Below are 16937 nucleotides of genomic sequence, written 5' to 3'. Positions count from 1 at the left end.
CTTGCAACCATTTGTTGCGGTTACAACCTGTAATGTCATGTAAAGAACTTTGATGTCCTTTCGAGTTTGAGTTAGGTTCAGTTCCCCTAAAATCAAAGCGGACTCTGCTTTGAGATTATCGACAAACTACAGGGTGAGTGTGTTAGTGAGTTGAGACTGAGATTGTGGACGAAAATTAAATCTCTGTTGAAATAGTTAATTTTGAGATATGTTGCTCTTGTTTTAGATGGTGAGTGGGACAGGTGGAGCGATTGGGGCCAGTGTACTGTGGAGAGATTTCAGATTAGAAGAAGGGAATGTAAAACAGAGCCTTGTGTCGGGGAAAGGGTGCAAGAAAAAAAATGCCAACCGACGATATCTGAGAACTGCAAAGGTTTGTTTTGTAGTACATCGTTTTGTCTTCAGCCTGTTCCAGGCTCTCGGTCAAAAAAGCGCGTCGGTGGGCGACGAGCGGGGTCTGGGAGAAAAGAAAGGAGAGGGCGCCCGTCCGTTGACCGAGAGTCTGGAACAGACTGTTTGTCATAATCTTGAATGATACGCAGCTAAAGAGTGATATCAGGGTTGGCAGAGGTCAGGAAATGGTCAGGGAAAAAAAAATTCTCTTTAAGGGTCAGGGAATTTTATTTTGAGTCCCGGAAAATTGATATTTTGAAGAAAAGTCAGGGAAAATTGAATTAATTTAACACGGCTGATTTAATACCATTGAAGGCTGAGGAAACATTTAGGTTCACTGTGATGTCAACGACATTTTTCCTTAATGAAGAAGGAAAATTTGTTGAAAATTGATCAGCCATAATGAAAGAGTAGAAAGGACGGCTCTTAGTTGAGGCCAGAGGCCGCTACTAGATCTGACATTTTGTATTTATTTGGTCAGGGAAATCTTATTTTTATCAGGGAAAAGTCAGGGAATTTTGAAAAGTGATGCCTATGGCAACCATGGATAATGAATAAAAATGTTCGACTGCCAGTGTATCAGTGTACTTAAAACATTTGCATTAACACCTCAAATGAAAGAAACATTTTGGTTATCACACCAACGAACAATCACTTAACAGCACGCTTGGTTGGTGTTTTATTAGGTGACGGGGATGAGAGCTTGGAAGACTGGGCTGAATGGTCTGCTTGCGAGTGCAAGCACAAACTTGAGCTACCTGAGGGGAGTGGTGTAAGGTCTCGGATTCCCAAGTGCCGCAGGGATTGTCCCACTGTATCATCTTGTCCCGATACTGTTCAGTATGAAACTTGCATTTGTAATTCTGGTAAGTTGAATGGCTAAAGTGTTGCTAAAGCGTTACGTCACGTATTGCTTCTTTTTGACAGAAAGAAGCCTTCTGTGACGGAACAATAGACGAAAGGCTAAGACTGAATTGAATTATCACAGACAAGAAATGCACGGTCAAGATTTTGTGTCATAGTAAAAGCAATAACGAATTTCTGCTAGTATCAAGCGCTATCTTGAACTTGGTGTTAACGAGATAATTCGAATCAAATTATAATAGCAGACAAGCATTTAGCGCTCTTCAAATTGAAACGGCTTTGAAAACAGCCGAGAAACCAGTTGGCTGTTGAGTGTTGTTTCTGATTTCGCTACTGCTAGTTGGACACATCGCAAACATGGCACGGATAGCATTCTTTTACATCTGAATCTGATGTGATGTCAAGTTCAAGTCCGCGATTCACTCTCCTGGCAAAAGATCTCTGACCAAATTTCAGGGAAAAGATTTGACGTGGTTTCCTGAAAAATAAATTGCAAAACTGATAATGCAGGTGTATGCCTTCCAAAATGTACTCATACCTCAGAATCTTTGCCCAGTTGTCGTCAGCAGTCGGACTGGAAATATTTCAGAGATTAAATTTTCAGGACAATTATTTATCGTCCTATTTCGATGTTAACACTAAGTGTCGCTCGTGTTTGTAATGCACCTGTGTCTGTGAACCTGGATGTGGTTTAGAGGTATGCTTTCAGATTGAAAGTGTCTTTAAGCGAAGGGCAAGTCAAATTCTGTTTCATTTCGTTTTCAGCAGTGGAAATGCAACGTGGACCAGAAACCAATGAGGGATCAAACCTGCAAATAGGTCACGTGATCGGAGCGGCGGTAGCTGGCTGTGTGCTTACCATCATTCTATTTCTTGGGGCATTTTGTTACATCAAGAATCGAAATAAAAAGTTCGATGTTTCCAAAGCCGAAGAAACCAGCCTTCACAACACCTCTAGCGAAAGTAAATACTCGACGATTGCTAGAGGGAACGGTGTTCCGAACAGAGGCCCGCTTTCCACATCCAGCAGCCACAGTACAGCAAGTAAGGACAGTGTTAAGAACACGAGTAGAAAGACGTCATCACCTCTAAAGATGCTTCGAGTATTCCGGAAACATCATAGCTCCGCGGAAGCAGTATAGTACCTAGGAGGGGTGGGGAGGGGGTGAGGGTGGCGTGTTACTAGGCTTGGTACTAGGCGTGTTACGTGCTGGCTTGTTATAAATCTTCCAGCAGAGTTTCCTAAGGGTATCGCTGTAGACAAGCCATAAAGTCAATAGTCCTCCGAAAGGCTTCAATCCGAGGTCGCTGCATAACCCAACCATCAGCGCAGTATCTCACTGCAAAATGTTAAAAAGATTTGAAGATAACGAAGCAGATTAAGAGGCCTTGAGGACGCATGTTCAGTAAGCTACGAATCGACGTTAATGTAAATATGCTTTAGAGTTGTAAATACTACAGTGTTCATGAGTATTTTGTTAACGTTTGTTGGAGGTACTTCCGGATCGTAATTATGCTGAAGAACACCTCTCGCTTTTGGGAGAAAGAGAAAATACCAGATTTGCTACAAGTTGTCGCGCAAGCTGTTACACTTTTGAGGATCGACGTCACGGGATTTGTTTTGCATTTTTGGTTGAAATAACTTCGCTGAAGATCAGAGATATTCTTGTGCAGTAAACTGTAACTGCGCAATACCAGGCCTCCCACAGGTCATTACGCTTGCATGTTACAGTTCTGTGGCTCCAAGTCACGAAACGTGGCACGCAACATGTTGGGTAATGTTGGGTTATTCTTCGTGGAAGATACATCTCTCAATTTTGAGGACTTCAGTCATCTTTCGTTACTTCTTCCAAGTTTGTTTGTCTTTCAAGTACCTCCTACAGGGGTTAACAAGTTGCACGAAGATAATCTGGTCATTCGTGACTTTGCATCTAACTCGTTGTATTAACTGCGTTTTTAGAGGGACTATATACATATTTATTCAACTATTTATTATGTAGATAGAGGTGTTAGGTTTGTTTTAAGGAGAAAGTAGAATTTTCTCTGTTAATTTCGCCATATGTAGTTGTATATATGACGGTAAATTGGTTATATTTTATAAAGTAAGTCATAAACTGAATAAGGTCTGAAAACACCGGCAACACTCTAGGTCGTTATCCGTTATTTCCTCACGTGACCAGCTCACCCTCAGAACAAAATTAACAGGATCGGAGATTAACAAGAATGGAAAAATCAAGTTTCATCATCATCTTTGTAAGGTCACTAAGAACCGGTTAGGCATCACACCAACCACTTACAAAATCTTAGTGGTATAGAGGTTTTAATATCCCCTCCAAAAAATGTGTTCAAATATCCTAAAATCTGACATGACCTCAGCTGGCTTAAAAATCTTTGTTTTAGCTAATTTACTGATGCTATTTCTTTAGTCTTTCTGCTGTGTTTGCCGAAACAGTAACATGTAAGTTACGATGGATCAACAGAGCTACCTGTTGAGATATTTGTGTAAACTTCTTAACAGTTAACCGTTCTGCAATATTTCCATGTACATTGTCTGTAGATAGCGTAAAGCATGGAGCAGGTCACGTGACGAATTGATGCAAAACGCATCCAACGTAAGTTAACATATTGTTAATTGTTTATTTCTTGTATAGGGGACAAAATATCAAGGACAAGATGATTTTGTATTGGTTTTGATTAAGTTATAGCATTTTATTTTTATAGAAAAACATTGACACGGGGCATGAGGCACGGTCATCTAATTTATATAATGATTTCGAGGCTCAAAAAAGTTCCGAGTCAATACGAAACACTAAAAATTGGTCTTATTTTGTAGAAAAGCACTCGAGATTTAACCTAAATACAATGAGAAATATGTATGACTAGAAATGGCCATTATTATATTATGTAAAGCTTGGAAAACGTTCTGCTCATTCAGGACGCATCACTCGGTTGCATTTAAAAGTTGCTAGTAAACTTTCTTTGAAATGTTGATTTAATCGTTTTCTGTTATTTAATAAGCGTTTATACAATTTTTTTAGAATAAATTAAACATTGCCTGCGTTATTACATTTTTGGATGACATTGCTCCTCGACAGATGTTTTTTTTTGTTTTCATAATTAATTATGCTATTCGTTACGGTATGGAGTCAAAATGCATATATACGTTACTTAGTAATTCTCGTTTGGTTATTGTTTCTCTGTTACTGTAGTCTAGATTGCGTTCTGCAACAGTCTTTTTCGGAGCCGTTATTTAGGTGATCACTGAGAAACGTTACATGATGACCTAATTCCAGGGAGGAACTGCCATATGATAGGGTCGGAGATGCTCGTCAGAAAATTTGAATTAAAACCGCTAAAGGAGACACGAGCTATATTTCACCCCCAAAAGATACCACGTAAAACGGAGGTAGGCCCGAGTAACAGCCACTGTTCAGGAAAGGAAGCCGCGCGAGTAGACCTGAAGTGAGACGAGAATCCTTGATTTCTACCCCTAAGCGAGACGAAGAGCATCCCCGACCTTCTCATGGGGGAGTCCCCCCCCGGCGCCTAAATAAGGGACTAGTTCTGTATGACTGTTTTAATTTACCCTGAATTGTTTTCAATAAAAGCCGCTGAATGAATTTGCCTTTTTTACTCGACAAACCTGTAAAACAAGTAGGGGACACATTTTATTCGGGTACTTGTTTTGACACTGGCCACGATTATTGATTGACATGGGAGGAAGAAGGTGGGGGTGAAGGGGGGGGGCTGGTCGTTTAACAGAAAAGGAACACTTCAGGACGTTCGCGCTAATTGTTTCTGCGCATCCTTACTGCGCACGTAAATTCACGCCACGTCATGCATCGATGCGCGCGCTAAGTAATAAAATGAACAATGATGGGGCAGATGGCCATTGGACGCTCGGTGAAGGATCATTTTCTCTAATTAACGATTTTCTACGTTTAGCAAAAAAATGAAGAAAATCTATCGATTATAATAAGAGGTTCGAATTTTTTGCAAAATGCACCATCGAATTCCGTCCTTTTTAGCTCTTCGTTTATCTGTGCGGTGGTTTCAAATGCCTCTTGAAGGGTTAAGTTTTGTGAAAACGCTGGCAACATTTGGAATTATTTACGCTACAGACCCACCTCTACAAAATATGACTAAGATCGTTTGCCTCCGTTGACTCACCTTCGATATTTTTAACTATAAACCCCTGTAGACCATGCTGAATTACGTGCACCAATTTTTCAAAAAATCAGGGTAGTTTTCCACACGCTTTATCTCTGAAACGAAGTCGGTGACCCCAATTGTTTTTGCATTTCTGACACAAGCAACCCATTATCTGACTGCAGGAAAAATTTAACAAAATCTATCGACTAGAAAATTTTCGCGCGAACGTCCTTGAAGTAACTGTGCCGTTTTTAGAAATGAGAATGGTCCACTACCCGTTTGAACTCAAGCTCTAGTGACGGCCCTGATCTTTTTCCAGGTCAACTTTAAATTCTATGCTTAATATACGGATTTATTTTCAAAGAGTTTTGATGACCTTTTTTAAGAAACGTTCTTTGTTTTCTTTTCCACGAGTTACTTCGTGAGCTTAAAGAGGAGGTACGTGTTTCAATACTTATTAAAGGAGCTCAGTCACGGTTTGCGCATATTGAAAAGTTTAGTCTCAATTTTTCAAATTCGTCGTTTGTATTCCATGTCAATCTTCTCCATCCTTAGCCATCCTTTTTCCTTTATGGTTTATCATTATCTCTTTGGTGTTTTTCTATCTTATTAAACCATTATTTTCTGGTTTCATAATTTCATATGTGGCCAACATAACTCAAAATACCTTGACTGAGTTTCTTTAAGCTTACTTTCGGACAATCTCCTCCCTAGAACCCGTTATGGTAGTCGTTACCACTAGGAACTCGAAGGTCCGTGATTCTCGGGATTTCGATCATCTCAGGTTAAAGCTGATTGGTTGACAACATGTTCGTTAGCACTTTGCGCTTGCTTATAGATCACTCTCGACCAGAGTCACTGCTTACCGAAAGTGAAGCGGGCTCTGAGGACAAATTCGGACTGAAAATAACCCTTGATAACTCGTAACATACTACGTAATAGAAAAGTTGGAGTGTGCGACTCAAGGAGACGGTGACGCCCTTAGATTTTTTTCACGTTTTACTAGGTACAAGTAGGGAGCACCGTCTTCTGATTGCGAGAGATGGGTTTGGCTGTAAGCTCTGAAATTCTTTCCTCCATTGATTATCATGTTTTTTAACAGGTTAGATTTCCAGCTGTTTTGCGAGCACCTCGTTGGTTCTTTGGGAAGAGGATGAAACCGAGGTTCGATTCCGCCGCTCTGGTCTGCATGTACGTTGAAGGAGCGCGGGCTCCTTTCCTGATCAGCGGTAGTAATCAAGCCCAGATGACACCCGTACTCACAAAACGGCTGGAAAACGAGCCTTGTCCTTGAAGGGCCTAGTATAATTTAAAAGAGCATTTTAGAAATTCACTTCCACGTTGGGGACTCATAATAAACGAACTCTACCTTACAGCTTTTAAACCAATGTCAGATTCTCTAATTCACTCTCTGGAAGTCGTCAACTCTTACGGAGGGACGATACGAAGTCATTTATTCTACCTTAGTATTGTTTTATTATCAATGTCTTTATATTTGTTATACACTGTGATTGACTGAGCTTTCGGTCTAAAACGTTGAAAGGTGAGATGCAGAATGAATAGATTTAGAGCCAGGTTTCTGATCATGGAGAAACTCGTAGGAATGTTCTGCCTAATGCCTAAAATCCTTCTGCTAGCATACTTAACGTTATGAAATACAGGGTTTATAATCAGAAGAAATTGATATGCTGGAAAGTTGTACATCAGTTATTGATTCAAGCTATTGCTAGAGGTTCGACCCCTGTTGGGGGAGAATTTTTTATGCAGCTCGTTTCACAAACGTTTCTATTAAGTTGAACATATACTATCATTTATTTTCAACGTTCCCTTCGACATAAACATGTTGGTCCAATGTAACAGATGACACCAGACAGTATCTTTATGACTAATTTCTCTTCATCCTCCATTTTTTCTCTGATTACGGTTTTTTCTCCATACAAAAAATGTCCCTAGATTGTACTCTATTTATCGCGATGAATGATATACGTAAATTGATCCAAATTTGGGATTCTTTGTCGTGATTTTGACGATTTTCTTGAGTCAGGTCTGTATAAGGTCCCTATAATGTTATCGTCTCTGGTGCAAATGAGCCTTCATTTCTTGAATGCGGTTGGCCAGCGGACGATTTGAAGAGGCACATTTCCCGAGAACTAGATCCAGACCCTCCTCGCTCTTCTGAGCAAAAGCTGTTTCTGCTGCGTCTTCGAATTTCCTGCGAATTAAAATATTGAGAATTATGAAACAGTGTAACAACCAGGAAACTGCAGAGTTCGTGGAAAAATTGTTAATCTTTTTATCATTCGGCGCTATTTAACAATTAGATTATGAGCTCGAGATTTCTATCGCGTGATAGTTGACGAGGGCGCAGCCCGAGTCAACTATCACGCATAGAAATCGAGAGCAAATAATCTAATTGTTTTGGAAGAAATCTACTAGTCGTTCAAAACTTTGTCTAAATCCTCTTCATGACACTTAGAAAAAGCAAAGAAGCAGCTGCCCTTTTTGCTACCGACCACACTTCCAGGCTACTCACTCTCTACTTAACAATTAAATTATGAGCTCGAGATTTCTATGAGGTGATAGTTGATGAGGGCGAAGGCCGAATCAATTATCACCTCATAGAAATCGAGAGCGAATAATCTAATTGTTTTAGTAGAATTCTTACTAAAATTAACTTCGAATAACGTTTCCAATTATTTCTTGACGTATTGCTAAACTTTGCGCCTGAAAAATGTCCCTCGGATTGAATTGTCATTTAAAATTGAAGTTGTGTGCGCGCGCATCAGTTTTTTCAATAATTTCAACTCTTTTAAATGTCAAGAAACCGTAAATGTCCCTCACTTTGACTTCTCAGGAATTTAGTTATCCATTTGCATCAAATATTTCATTCAAAACTTTTGAAAAATGAAAAAAACGTCGCCATTTCCTAGACGACCTCCAGCCACTGCACACTAATGGCTGATAGTGTACGAGTAGCTCAGCCAATCAGATTGCAGCATTTGTATTAGTATACTAGTAGAATTCTACTAAAACAGAATAGATAGTGAGTAGCGTAGCCAATCAGAGAACGGCATTCGTGATAGAACGCACTTCATGTATTACCCGCGAAATACACGTCTGAAATGGATCTTGGCGCGCAAGAACTTTCAATCACAGATACTACACGGACCTCTGTTGAGCTGGTCATCAGTACGGAATTTTTCAACCCGAATCTTAGAAGTCGCTCTCTCAAGTGACGCAAATGGGTAAGCTTAAAATGTCTGTCTGAGCTCACAACTTTTGTCTTACAGCCACATCAACATTCAGCCTGGCAGCTCCAAGACGGAACACAACGCTGTTAATGACGTTATAGATCAAATAAGCTGTTGGAAGGAGAAGGGAATAACACAAAAAGACTCTCACCCAAGCTTGACAAAGCACGCCACTTTGTTCTCTGGCAGGACTCGTGGAACATATTTCTCTGCTTCTATTCTATTGTTGAATTCCAAGCAGGCTTCAAAAAATGGCTAAATGAAACAAGACCTCAATGTTAAAAGATCATTTTGACATTTTCCTTGAACTGTCCTTACTATGTGGTTAAGATTTCTTACAATCTCTGCTGCGATAGATTCGTTTGTTCTTTACAGTGTAGTTTTCTTTGACAAGACACGAGACTCTGGTTCACTCTCACAGTACCTCTTTCCATCCAGGAGAGAAAACTGTTAGAGAACATGACAAAATGTTGGTGTTTAAAGGGATAAGAGATCGTCGCAGTCAGGTACGAAACTTCGGCAGTTGAGAAAGTAAAGTGTGACAAACATTAGACTCAAACTAGATTCGAACCCATGACCTCTGCGACTACCTTTATGCCTACCAACTGAGCTATCAAATCAACCAGGAGCTGGATTACGTAAGGGACGACCTTCCTCCCCACCCGAACCTCCCAAAAAATAGAGAAAATTGTTTTTAAATCAAAGTTAAAAAAATTACTTTTTTAAACTAGCATGCCATAGTCTTATAATATGTTTGCTAAATTGTATTATTCTTAGACACATTTTTCTTATATTTTTACTGTAATCTTAATCTTATATTGTAAAGTACTTTAGAATATTTTATAATTTTAGCGCTATATAAATCTATGATTATTATTGTTATTATAATTATTATTAACATCATCATCGTCATTATTATTGTTATATTATAAAAAGAAATATAGGGTATAAGGAGGTGATGAATCTCTGACCAGAATGGAGTCATCGGTTCATTATCATTATCACTATCACTATCACTATCACTATCACTATCACTATCACTATCACTATCACTATCACTATCACTATCACTATCACTATCACTATCATTATTACTATTATTATTATTATTATTATCATTATCATCATCATCATCATCATAAAACATTTGTGAGTGATGTTATTATATGGTGAAACTGAAAGAAAAATTCACCTCATATCCTATTAACGACTTGCGCGCTTTGGAAAATCTGTCAAGTTCCAACCAGTTGCGACTTTCAGCCAGAGACCGGACTTTCAACCAATAGAACCTGACAAGAAAAAAACACAACACCATTAAATGCCGAACAGTGAGCCCGGGTTTATGACCTGGAATGCTCATGGGGCTGCTCAGCAGAATCCATTTTCTACTGGTCAAAGAACCGCGTACAAGTTGAAGCTCGTGAAGATTGAGTAAAATACACCAGTTGTCAGTTTAAAATTGTGAAAGTTCTCTTATCGCTGGTATGTGTGGTTTTTCCGTCGCGGTGGAAGCAAGCTAAACTACGGGGAGGTTTGTCATCCAACAGAAATTATGAGATAAATTACAAGTGCATTTTATGGGTACGTTCCTTTGGGGTGATCTGGATCAGGATCAGTGATCCAAGATCACTCGGATCATAGTTCATCAAAGGAGCCGATGAATCCGTGACCAGAGTGGATTCATCGGTTCCTTTGATGCACCATGATCCAGACAGCTCTTGGATCACTGATCCTGATCCAGATCACCCCAAAGGAACGTACCCAATATATCATTGACAAATGAGTCCAAAATCTGGTTAATTCAAATTAATGTTAAGGGATTAGTTAAAGTTTTTTTCTCAGTCCTATGAAGCTTGATATTCTTTATACGGTTGACATTTTTGTTCTCTCCTTGTGTAGTATTGATCCTCCTCCTACAAACCGGCCTGTCTCTGGCCGCAGCCTGTCTCCCTCAGTGTCTTAAATCTGAGATGTTCCCTCTCGTTATGATTCTCCACCAAGTCTCTCCCGGTCGTCCCTCTCTGTGTTTGCCTGCGGGTGCCCGTGTTAGTGTAACCTTGAGATTTTTGTTCGATTACCAACCATATCATGCCCAGCCGTATGTAACTTGTTAATCACTTGTCTTCGTACCTGATGATCTTTCTCTCATTTCTTCATCACTGACCTTCCTCGGCCGGTAAACGTCCAAAATTTTTCCTTTAGCATTTACGCTGGAAGACGTTTAGCCTGTATTCATCCTCTTTGGTCATCCTCAACGTGTCGCAACAACAGAATAGAACGGCAACTACATGGGTTTTTGAAAATGTTAAAAGCCGCTCTCGAAGCCCTGGCAGTATAACCCGGTCTCCAAGAGTGCAGGATATCGCTGAACAAATCACCCAGACTTGTGAAACATCGGTTAAATTACGGAAACCAGAGACGTCTTTCCTCCCAGAAATTAACCATGCCCCGAAAGAAAGAGACTGCTGGCTGGGGTCGGATGAGTGGTTACTATGGGAACGTTACGTTAGTGGTGAAGCTACTGACCTTTTGTCTGGAACTTTAAACTCTTTCTTCAGTTGTTCAGCCACTTTTTGATCATCCAGAAGTACGCACTACAAAGAGATGATAAATTTTTCAGAAAACTCCATTAATGCTTCAGCTACAGTAACGTAAACTCTCACCGAGAGCCTCTCGTGAAGATAATGTTTTCATGTTTCATGGCTGCAAAATCCTTGCCCGGTTGCTTCATGTTTTGTCGCAACCTTTCTGACAACATTGTTTACATTTTTCCTTATTAGCAAACGTCTTAAACACCATGTGCTTAATTTTTTTGGGATAATGAATCTTGCCATGCCCTCCAGATATTTAAAGCTAATATTGGACCTGCAGCGCTTATGCTAATGAGGTAAATATTGTAAACAGGAACTCCCTTATAGCCGTTCTACAGACCCCTCCAGAACAGCTCCCATGTACAAAAAACACCAGGTACAGCGACACATTGCATAGGAAATACCCTTAAAGATAGACCCCTTATAACGTCCTTCCATTTAAGCCCCCTATAGATAGTCACGTTGTCCCTTATAAGTGGATCCTCTATAGTGTCCCAGTAGATAAACCGCAACTACAACCTTGCGTACGGCTGGCGCGCCCGCAATTTGAATTGACCAATCAGGACTCAGCAGGCAGAAAAACTTTACTGTCCTGACGTTATGCACCTATCAATGTCAAGCCCGAGGGGGAAGGGGTCGGGCATAGGGTGGGGATTTTGACATTTTCTAAAGAAATCTATCAAAATCCCCACCCATGGGCAAAAAATAATTGTCAAAAGTATCGAAATCCCCCACCCCGGGGCAAGGGAAGGCGGTCATATACCCTTCAATACCTTTCAGTCCTTGTTGCACACATGAGGAAAGCTATAAATAACGTACCAAAGACTCAATAAACATTTCTACAGAACATTAACAAATGGTTTACTTCTTTTCTGCGGCTCATTTCCAGACTCTCCCATTATCCAAGAGGGCGACAATGCCAAAATTCCCCACCCTGAGGACATGATGTCCGACAAAAATCCCTACCCAGGGGATATACGTCACAGTCAAATTCCCGTGGGTTGCCCGACTCCCCCATCGGGCTTGACATTGATAGGTACATTAAGGTAAGTTAACGTGAAAGGCATTGAAATCAGCTTTTCTCACTGGAGATGGCATTAAATATTCACGAAAAGGGATTTGCAATTCCCAAAACCATATCAGACTGTAAAAATTGAAAAATATGAAACATTTTGTGTCTCCAAGCTTCCAATTTGGCGCCAAAATGGGTCGCCGGCGTCCGGCATAGCAACTCGCACATAGTTCGTCGAGTGTCGCCAGGTAGGGTAATAGTTGTGTTATTTTGAACAACATGTGCTGTTCCTCGTCAAATGAAACCCGGAATTCCCAAGTTATTAGAAGAGGGCAAAGTAACTTTAGCATTGTCTTTGTTTTTGTTAGCTGCGAAGAAAAAGGCTATTATCGTGTCGTTTCGGTAGGACAGCTAAGTTTTGACTGTCACTCATACTGCGGGCGCAGCCGCCGTATGCAAGGAAAGTTCCACCGTGCATAGTGCCACTATATTAAGCCGTTAAATGCATGGTACTTAATGCTCTTTATACCTGATAAATGGTGTCGCTTAATGACAGATCCATAAATGATTTCCTGTACTTCTCCTCTAGCTTCACCTGATATTCCATTAGTTTGATCTGCTCCTCTGTTGCCTGTGATTCGTGACAGAGAAAGCGTGACGGGATTGCAAGATGAGTAACACATTCATTTTGTACTCTATTGATACGTTTTCTTCGCGGCGTTATTAAAGACGCGAAGAAGTTGTGTTTACCTTAGCGTAAAAAGTGAAATTTCCTTGTTGGTAAGACATCTGTGCTTTAGACAATGTTTTCATCTTGGACTCTAACGTCTAATAAAAAGAACAAAAGAGTGTTAAAATTGAAGACTGGTGCCGTCAAACGAGAGAAGAAAACTTAACAAATGACACTAGGGAGGAACCCGGAATCCTATTTAAGTTGGGGGGGGGGGGGTAGGGTTAGGGTTAAGAAGTAGAGGAACCTGGCCTGTAAAATTACGCTTTACAGAGAAATACTAGCTACAACAAAAAGAGCTGCACTGATTCCAGTTACTAGAATAATCTATTAGGGTTTCTCTTTCAAGCTGATGAGCAAACTGTTACACTTCAAAAGAGCAACACAAATTCTGGAGATGAATAAAGAATGTTTGGAATCGAGTCTCGAGAGCAATTGTGGTTTTACTTTATTGCCCAGCAACTTAACCAATCAGAAGCAAAACAGAACCCAACCGCGACTTGTTTACACGCACAATGAGTCAATACTCACAGAATGAGCCATTTTGTCGCCCAATTCTGTCTGTAAGCATACGAGTGATTAACAAGGTCGAGGTAAGTGTCATCAGCCGAAGCCGAAGGCTGAGGCTGACAACCCTTACCGAAACTTTGATTATTCTGGATATCACCAAAACCGAATCCAAATAACTGTTTTATTATACAGTGAACGAAAAAAAATTGAAGTCATGTTTTTGCCTCTTTACTGACGGCAAGCAACACAAAGCCCGAGAACTTGACATGATTACCCTTAGAAGTCATGATTACCCGTGACCTTGAGTGTCCTTGACATGATTATTGTATAATCTGCAGCTAAATGACGTCACAGGCGCTGATTTCGAAAACTCACTGTACGCTTTCGGCCAATCAGAAAAGAGATGGGAGTTCAACGTATAATAACAGACCGAATTGGACTGTACTCAGTCCTATTACCATTACTAATTCTCTAATTCTCATTGGCTCATTTTGTTGTTTACGTTTCTTGTGATTGGCCAATGAAATTGGTCTCTTGGCTGTACCACACTCAACTGAAAACGGCTCGAGTATGCAAGCTCAATTAACCTAACATTGATCACGATGGAATTTCTCCTGAAAAGAAAAACAGACAGATCATAAGAATAAAACTATCGATCCCACCCTGCGAGCAGAGCCTCTTTTACCTCCTTTTTTTTCCATGGAAAAAGAGGCTCTTTTCCTTGGAACAAAGCATATGTACCGTAAGAAAAGGCTCTATTTGCAGGGTGTATCGATCTATTCAAAATGATCAATTCTCCATCCCGTATTAAGAGAGATGTGGAGAAACCAGTAAGGAGAATGTGCATGCTGATGTAACAGCAGACTGACCTTCTCACTGTAACTGTCCTGTACATAGGCGTTACCGCTGTTCAAAAACTGGTCATCCTGGTAAAACAAGTCAACAAGCGTACGGCGATCCTCTTCCTTGCAATACTGTAATAAAAATAGGCGCGTAATACATACATGTGCAACAAGACAATGTGTGTCCGGCTGTTATAGTCGGCTACCAAAACCTTGGCATGCGCCTTTGCCACGGATGGGTGCAAGAAATGGAAAGAAGGCAATGAATCTCGCCCAGCAATATTTAAAGGTGGTTTAAACAATGATATGAAAAATTCAAATGATTTGTATGCAAGAGGGTTGAGGTTATCATGGAGTGATTTTGATACTCTTATCGCAAACTCACGTGATCCAAAACCACATGTCTGCGGTATTACATGAAATGGTTGCGTCAATTCGATGTTGCGACTTCAGTGACGTTTAGTTTTAATAAACAAGAGTGTGTGACGGATTGTTCTTACAAGTGATAAATAACAACACTGACAATAAAACTAAACAGACCCAGTCTGGCTATTTATTTTTTTGGACGCGGCTTCTACAGTGAAAGAAAAACAATCAATCCTTAGACTCATCATGACGTCATGAATGTAAACAAAGTGACGTCAATTATCAACAGAGCACAAGAGTCCTTGACGTTTACTAACAATCCATTTATTTCCCCTCATACTTGTCTTCAATGACATGTCAACAGACCATTTTATAGTTGTCTACTGAGTGACCTGGCCTTTGAATAGTAGCGAGGCTGGAGGTGACCTTGCTTTGCTACAGACTTCCCTCCTGTTGCCATTTAAATGCACATAGTTAGCATTAGAACAACTTGTTCTACACAACAAAAGCAGCGAGGTCTGTATCAAAACAAGGTCAACTCCAGTCTTGCTGCCATCCAAAGGCCAGGTCACTGAGCGGACAACTGTAAAATGATCTGTTTTTTGATTCGCGATGTCACAATGTACAATAAAGTGCTAGAATCACAAATCAGGAAAAGCAATGTACCGAAATTGAAACCAGTGTTGGAGCGTTGACTCACTTGGCCTGCCTTCAGACTCACCTTGATGTAGAGGCTGAGTGCTACAGGTCGGTGACGTATGGCCATCAGGAACTCCCCCAGAGTCAGGTTGTCCTTAAGATGCATCACAACCATGTACACTGAAAAAGACGTCATGTTAGCAACCACCAAACGCCATCTCTCATTCTTGGTCGCATGGTACCCTTACTACCATTTTCGAGCTACCGTGAACGGCCAACTTTTTTCAGCCTTGTTCCACGCGTAAAACATTCAAGTTTGTCTAGACAAATTGTCACGTTTTTCAATTGAACCAATTAACGTTTAAAGCGTGAACACGCCAAGTTTTGACAGCTCCGCCTGAATGTTTCTGCACGAGTTTTTTTGTAACTAAAGTGCAGCTCCCTGAAATAAATAAGAATAAAAATTTCGAAATTTCCAAAGGGTATTAAATCTACGAACCGACGAAATCAGCTCATGGAATTTGAGAATCGTCACGGTTGTACAGGACCAATTTTTTTTATAGACTAACGGTTTGCGTGACATCTTGAGCCGGAGAATTCTTATGTAATGGCAGGTGTTATGTCACGTGTTCCGGCACCCAAGTAAGGTAAGGCGAAAACTATGCAAGGCTTTTTTTCTTTTTGTTCAAACAGAAGCAAAGTTAAATCCCAGAAATAATTACCCGTATAATTTACAACATTGAACACACCGAAATAAAAATTAAGAGGAGAGGACAATTTCTTCTCTCAGACGCGCTGTCTAGCTGTCTCTGATCCTGTCTGCTCGATTCAACACCGCTTCTCTATAAAATGTTGTTCATATCTATTATTTGCTAATACATAAGTTGAAACAGAAAATTAAAAAATCAATTTCATTATTTGTAAACGAGAAGAAGGAAACCGCAACTCGTTGTTTCGTGTCAAGCTGCTGCGACGGTTTGGCGGTTACCTTTTGCGGTTTTATCTCGCATCTGATTGGTCGCGAAACAATAAAGATTCCTAAAATTTCCTCTGGTGTTCACGGTTTTACGGGAAAGACTGTAAAAAAATCGGAGTGACCCTTTCTGTCGAGTAATATGAATATATAAACTTGACTTGCACAACCGACAAGGTTTACAGTACAGCTGGCGAACGTACTTTAGAATGTTACATGTACAATAAACTCGACGCAACGTTTTCAAAACCTGTGTTTCACGTGCAGAAACATTCAGGCGGAGCCGTCAAAACTTGACATGTTCACGCTCTACACGTTAATTGGTTCACTAAAAGCTGGTTTTCACTAGCGACGGAGTCGTAGTCGGAGTCATAATCAGAAGCGTAAAGCTGTACGATCTAGTGAAAATCAAACCGACGGAGTCGGAAGAAGAACACCCATTCCGCTTATGACTCCGTCGCTTACCATCTAGTGAAAACTAGATTGTCGGAGTCGCAACCAAAAGCGGAAGAATAAACCAATCACAATGCTCCATTCCGGGCCTTGTGATTGGTTGGTTCTTCCGCTTCTGCTTCCGACTCCGATATCCTGTTTTCACTGGATTATAAGCGACG

General features: G+C 40.4%; 2 protein-coding genes across 8 annotated transcripts in view; one reads left to right on the top strand and one right to left on the bottom strand.

Moving 5' to 3' along the window:
- Positions 1-4877, top strand: part of LOC110040165 (semaphorin-5A-like) — a 38466-nt gene extending 33589 nt beyond the window's left edge. For all 7 annotated transcript variants that reach the window (XM_089284723.1, XM_089284724.1, XM_089284726.1 and 4 more), the window contains exons 23-25: positions 227-373; positions 1080-1259; positions 2023-4877. In XM_089284723.1, coding sequence (XP_089140849.1) covers positions 227-373; positions 1080-1259; positions 2023-2399 — 704 coding nt within the window. In that variant the 3' untranslated portion in view covers positions 2400-4877. The remainder of the gene's footprint in view (positions 1-226; positions 374-1079; positions 1260-2022) is intronic.
- A 1984-nt stretch (positions 4878-6861) lies between these two features.
- Positions 6862-16937, bottom strand: part of LOC110040164 (vacuolar protein sorting-associated protein 16 homolog) — a 35091-nt gene continuing 25015 nt past the window's right edge. Inside the window, exons 18-25 of the mRNA XM_089284719.1 lie at positions 15433-15530; positions 14373-14477; positions 13014-13091; positions 12793-12894; positions 11187-11254; positions 9853-9949; positions 8812-8915; positions 6862-7621 (exon numbers count right to left, since the gene is read on the bottom strand). Of these exons, the coding sequence (XP_089140845.1) occupies positions 7477-7621; positions 8812-8915; positions 9853-9949; positions 11187-11254; positions 12793-12894; positions 13014-13091; positions 14373-14477; positions 15433-15530 (797 nt within the window). The 3' untranslated portion in view covers positions 6862-7476. The remainder of the gene's footprint in view (positions 7622-8811; positions 8916-9852; positions 9950-11186; positions 11255-12792; positions 12895-13013; positions 13092-14372; positions 14478-15432; positions 15531-16937) is intronic.

Source organism: Orbicella faveolata, unplaced genomic scaffold, assembly GCF_042242905.1.
Source record: "Orbicella faveolata isolate gen_17 unplaced genomic scaffold, um_ofav_v1 contig_13, whole genome shotgun sequence".
Taxonomy (NCBI): Eukaryota; Metazoa; Cnidaria; class Anthozoa; order Scleractinia; family Merulinidae; genus Orbicella; species Orbicella faveolata.
Note: the sequence above shows the minus strand (reverse complement) of the source record. Positions and strands in the feature narration are given on the sequence as shown.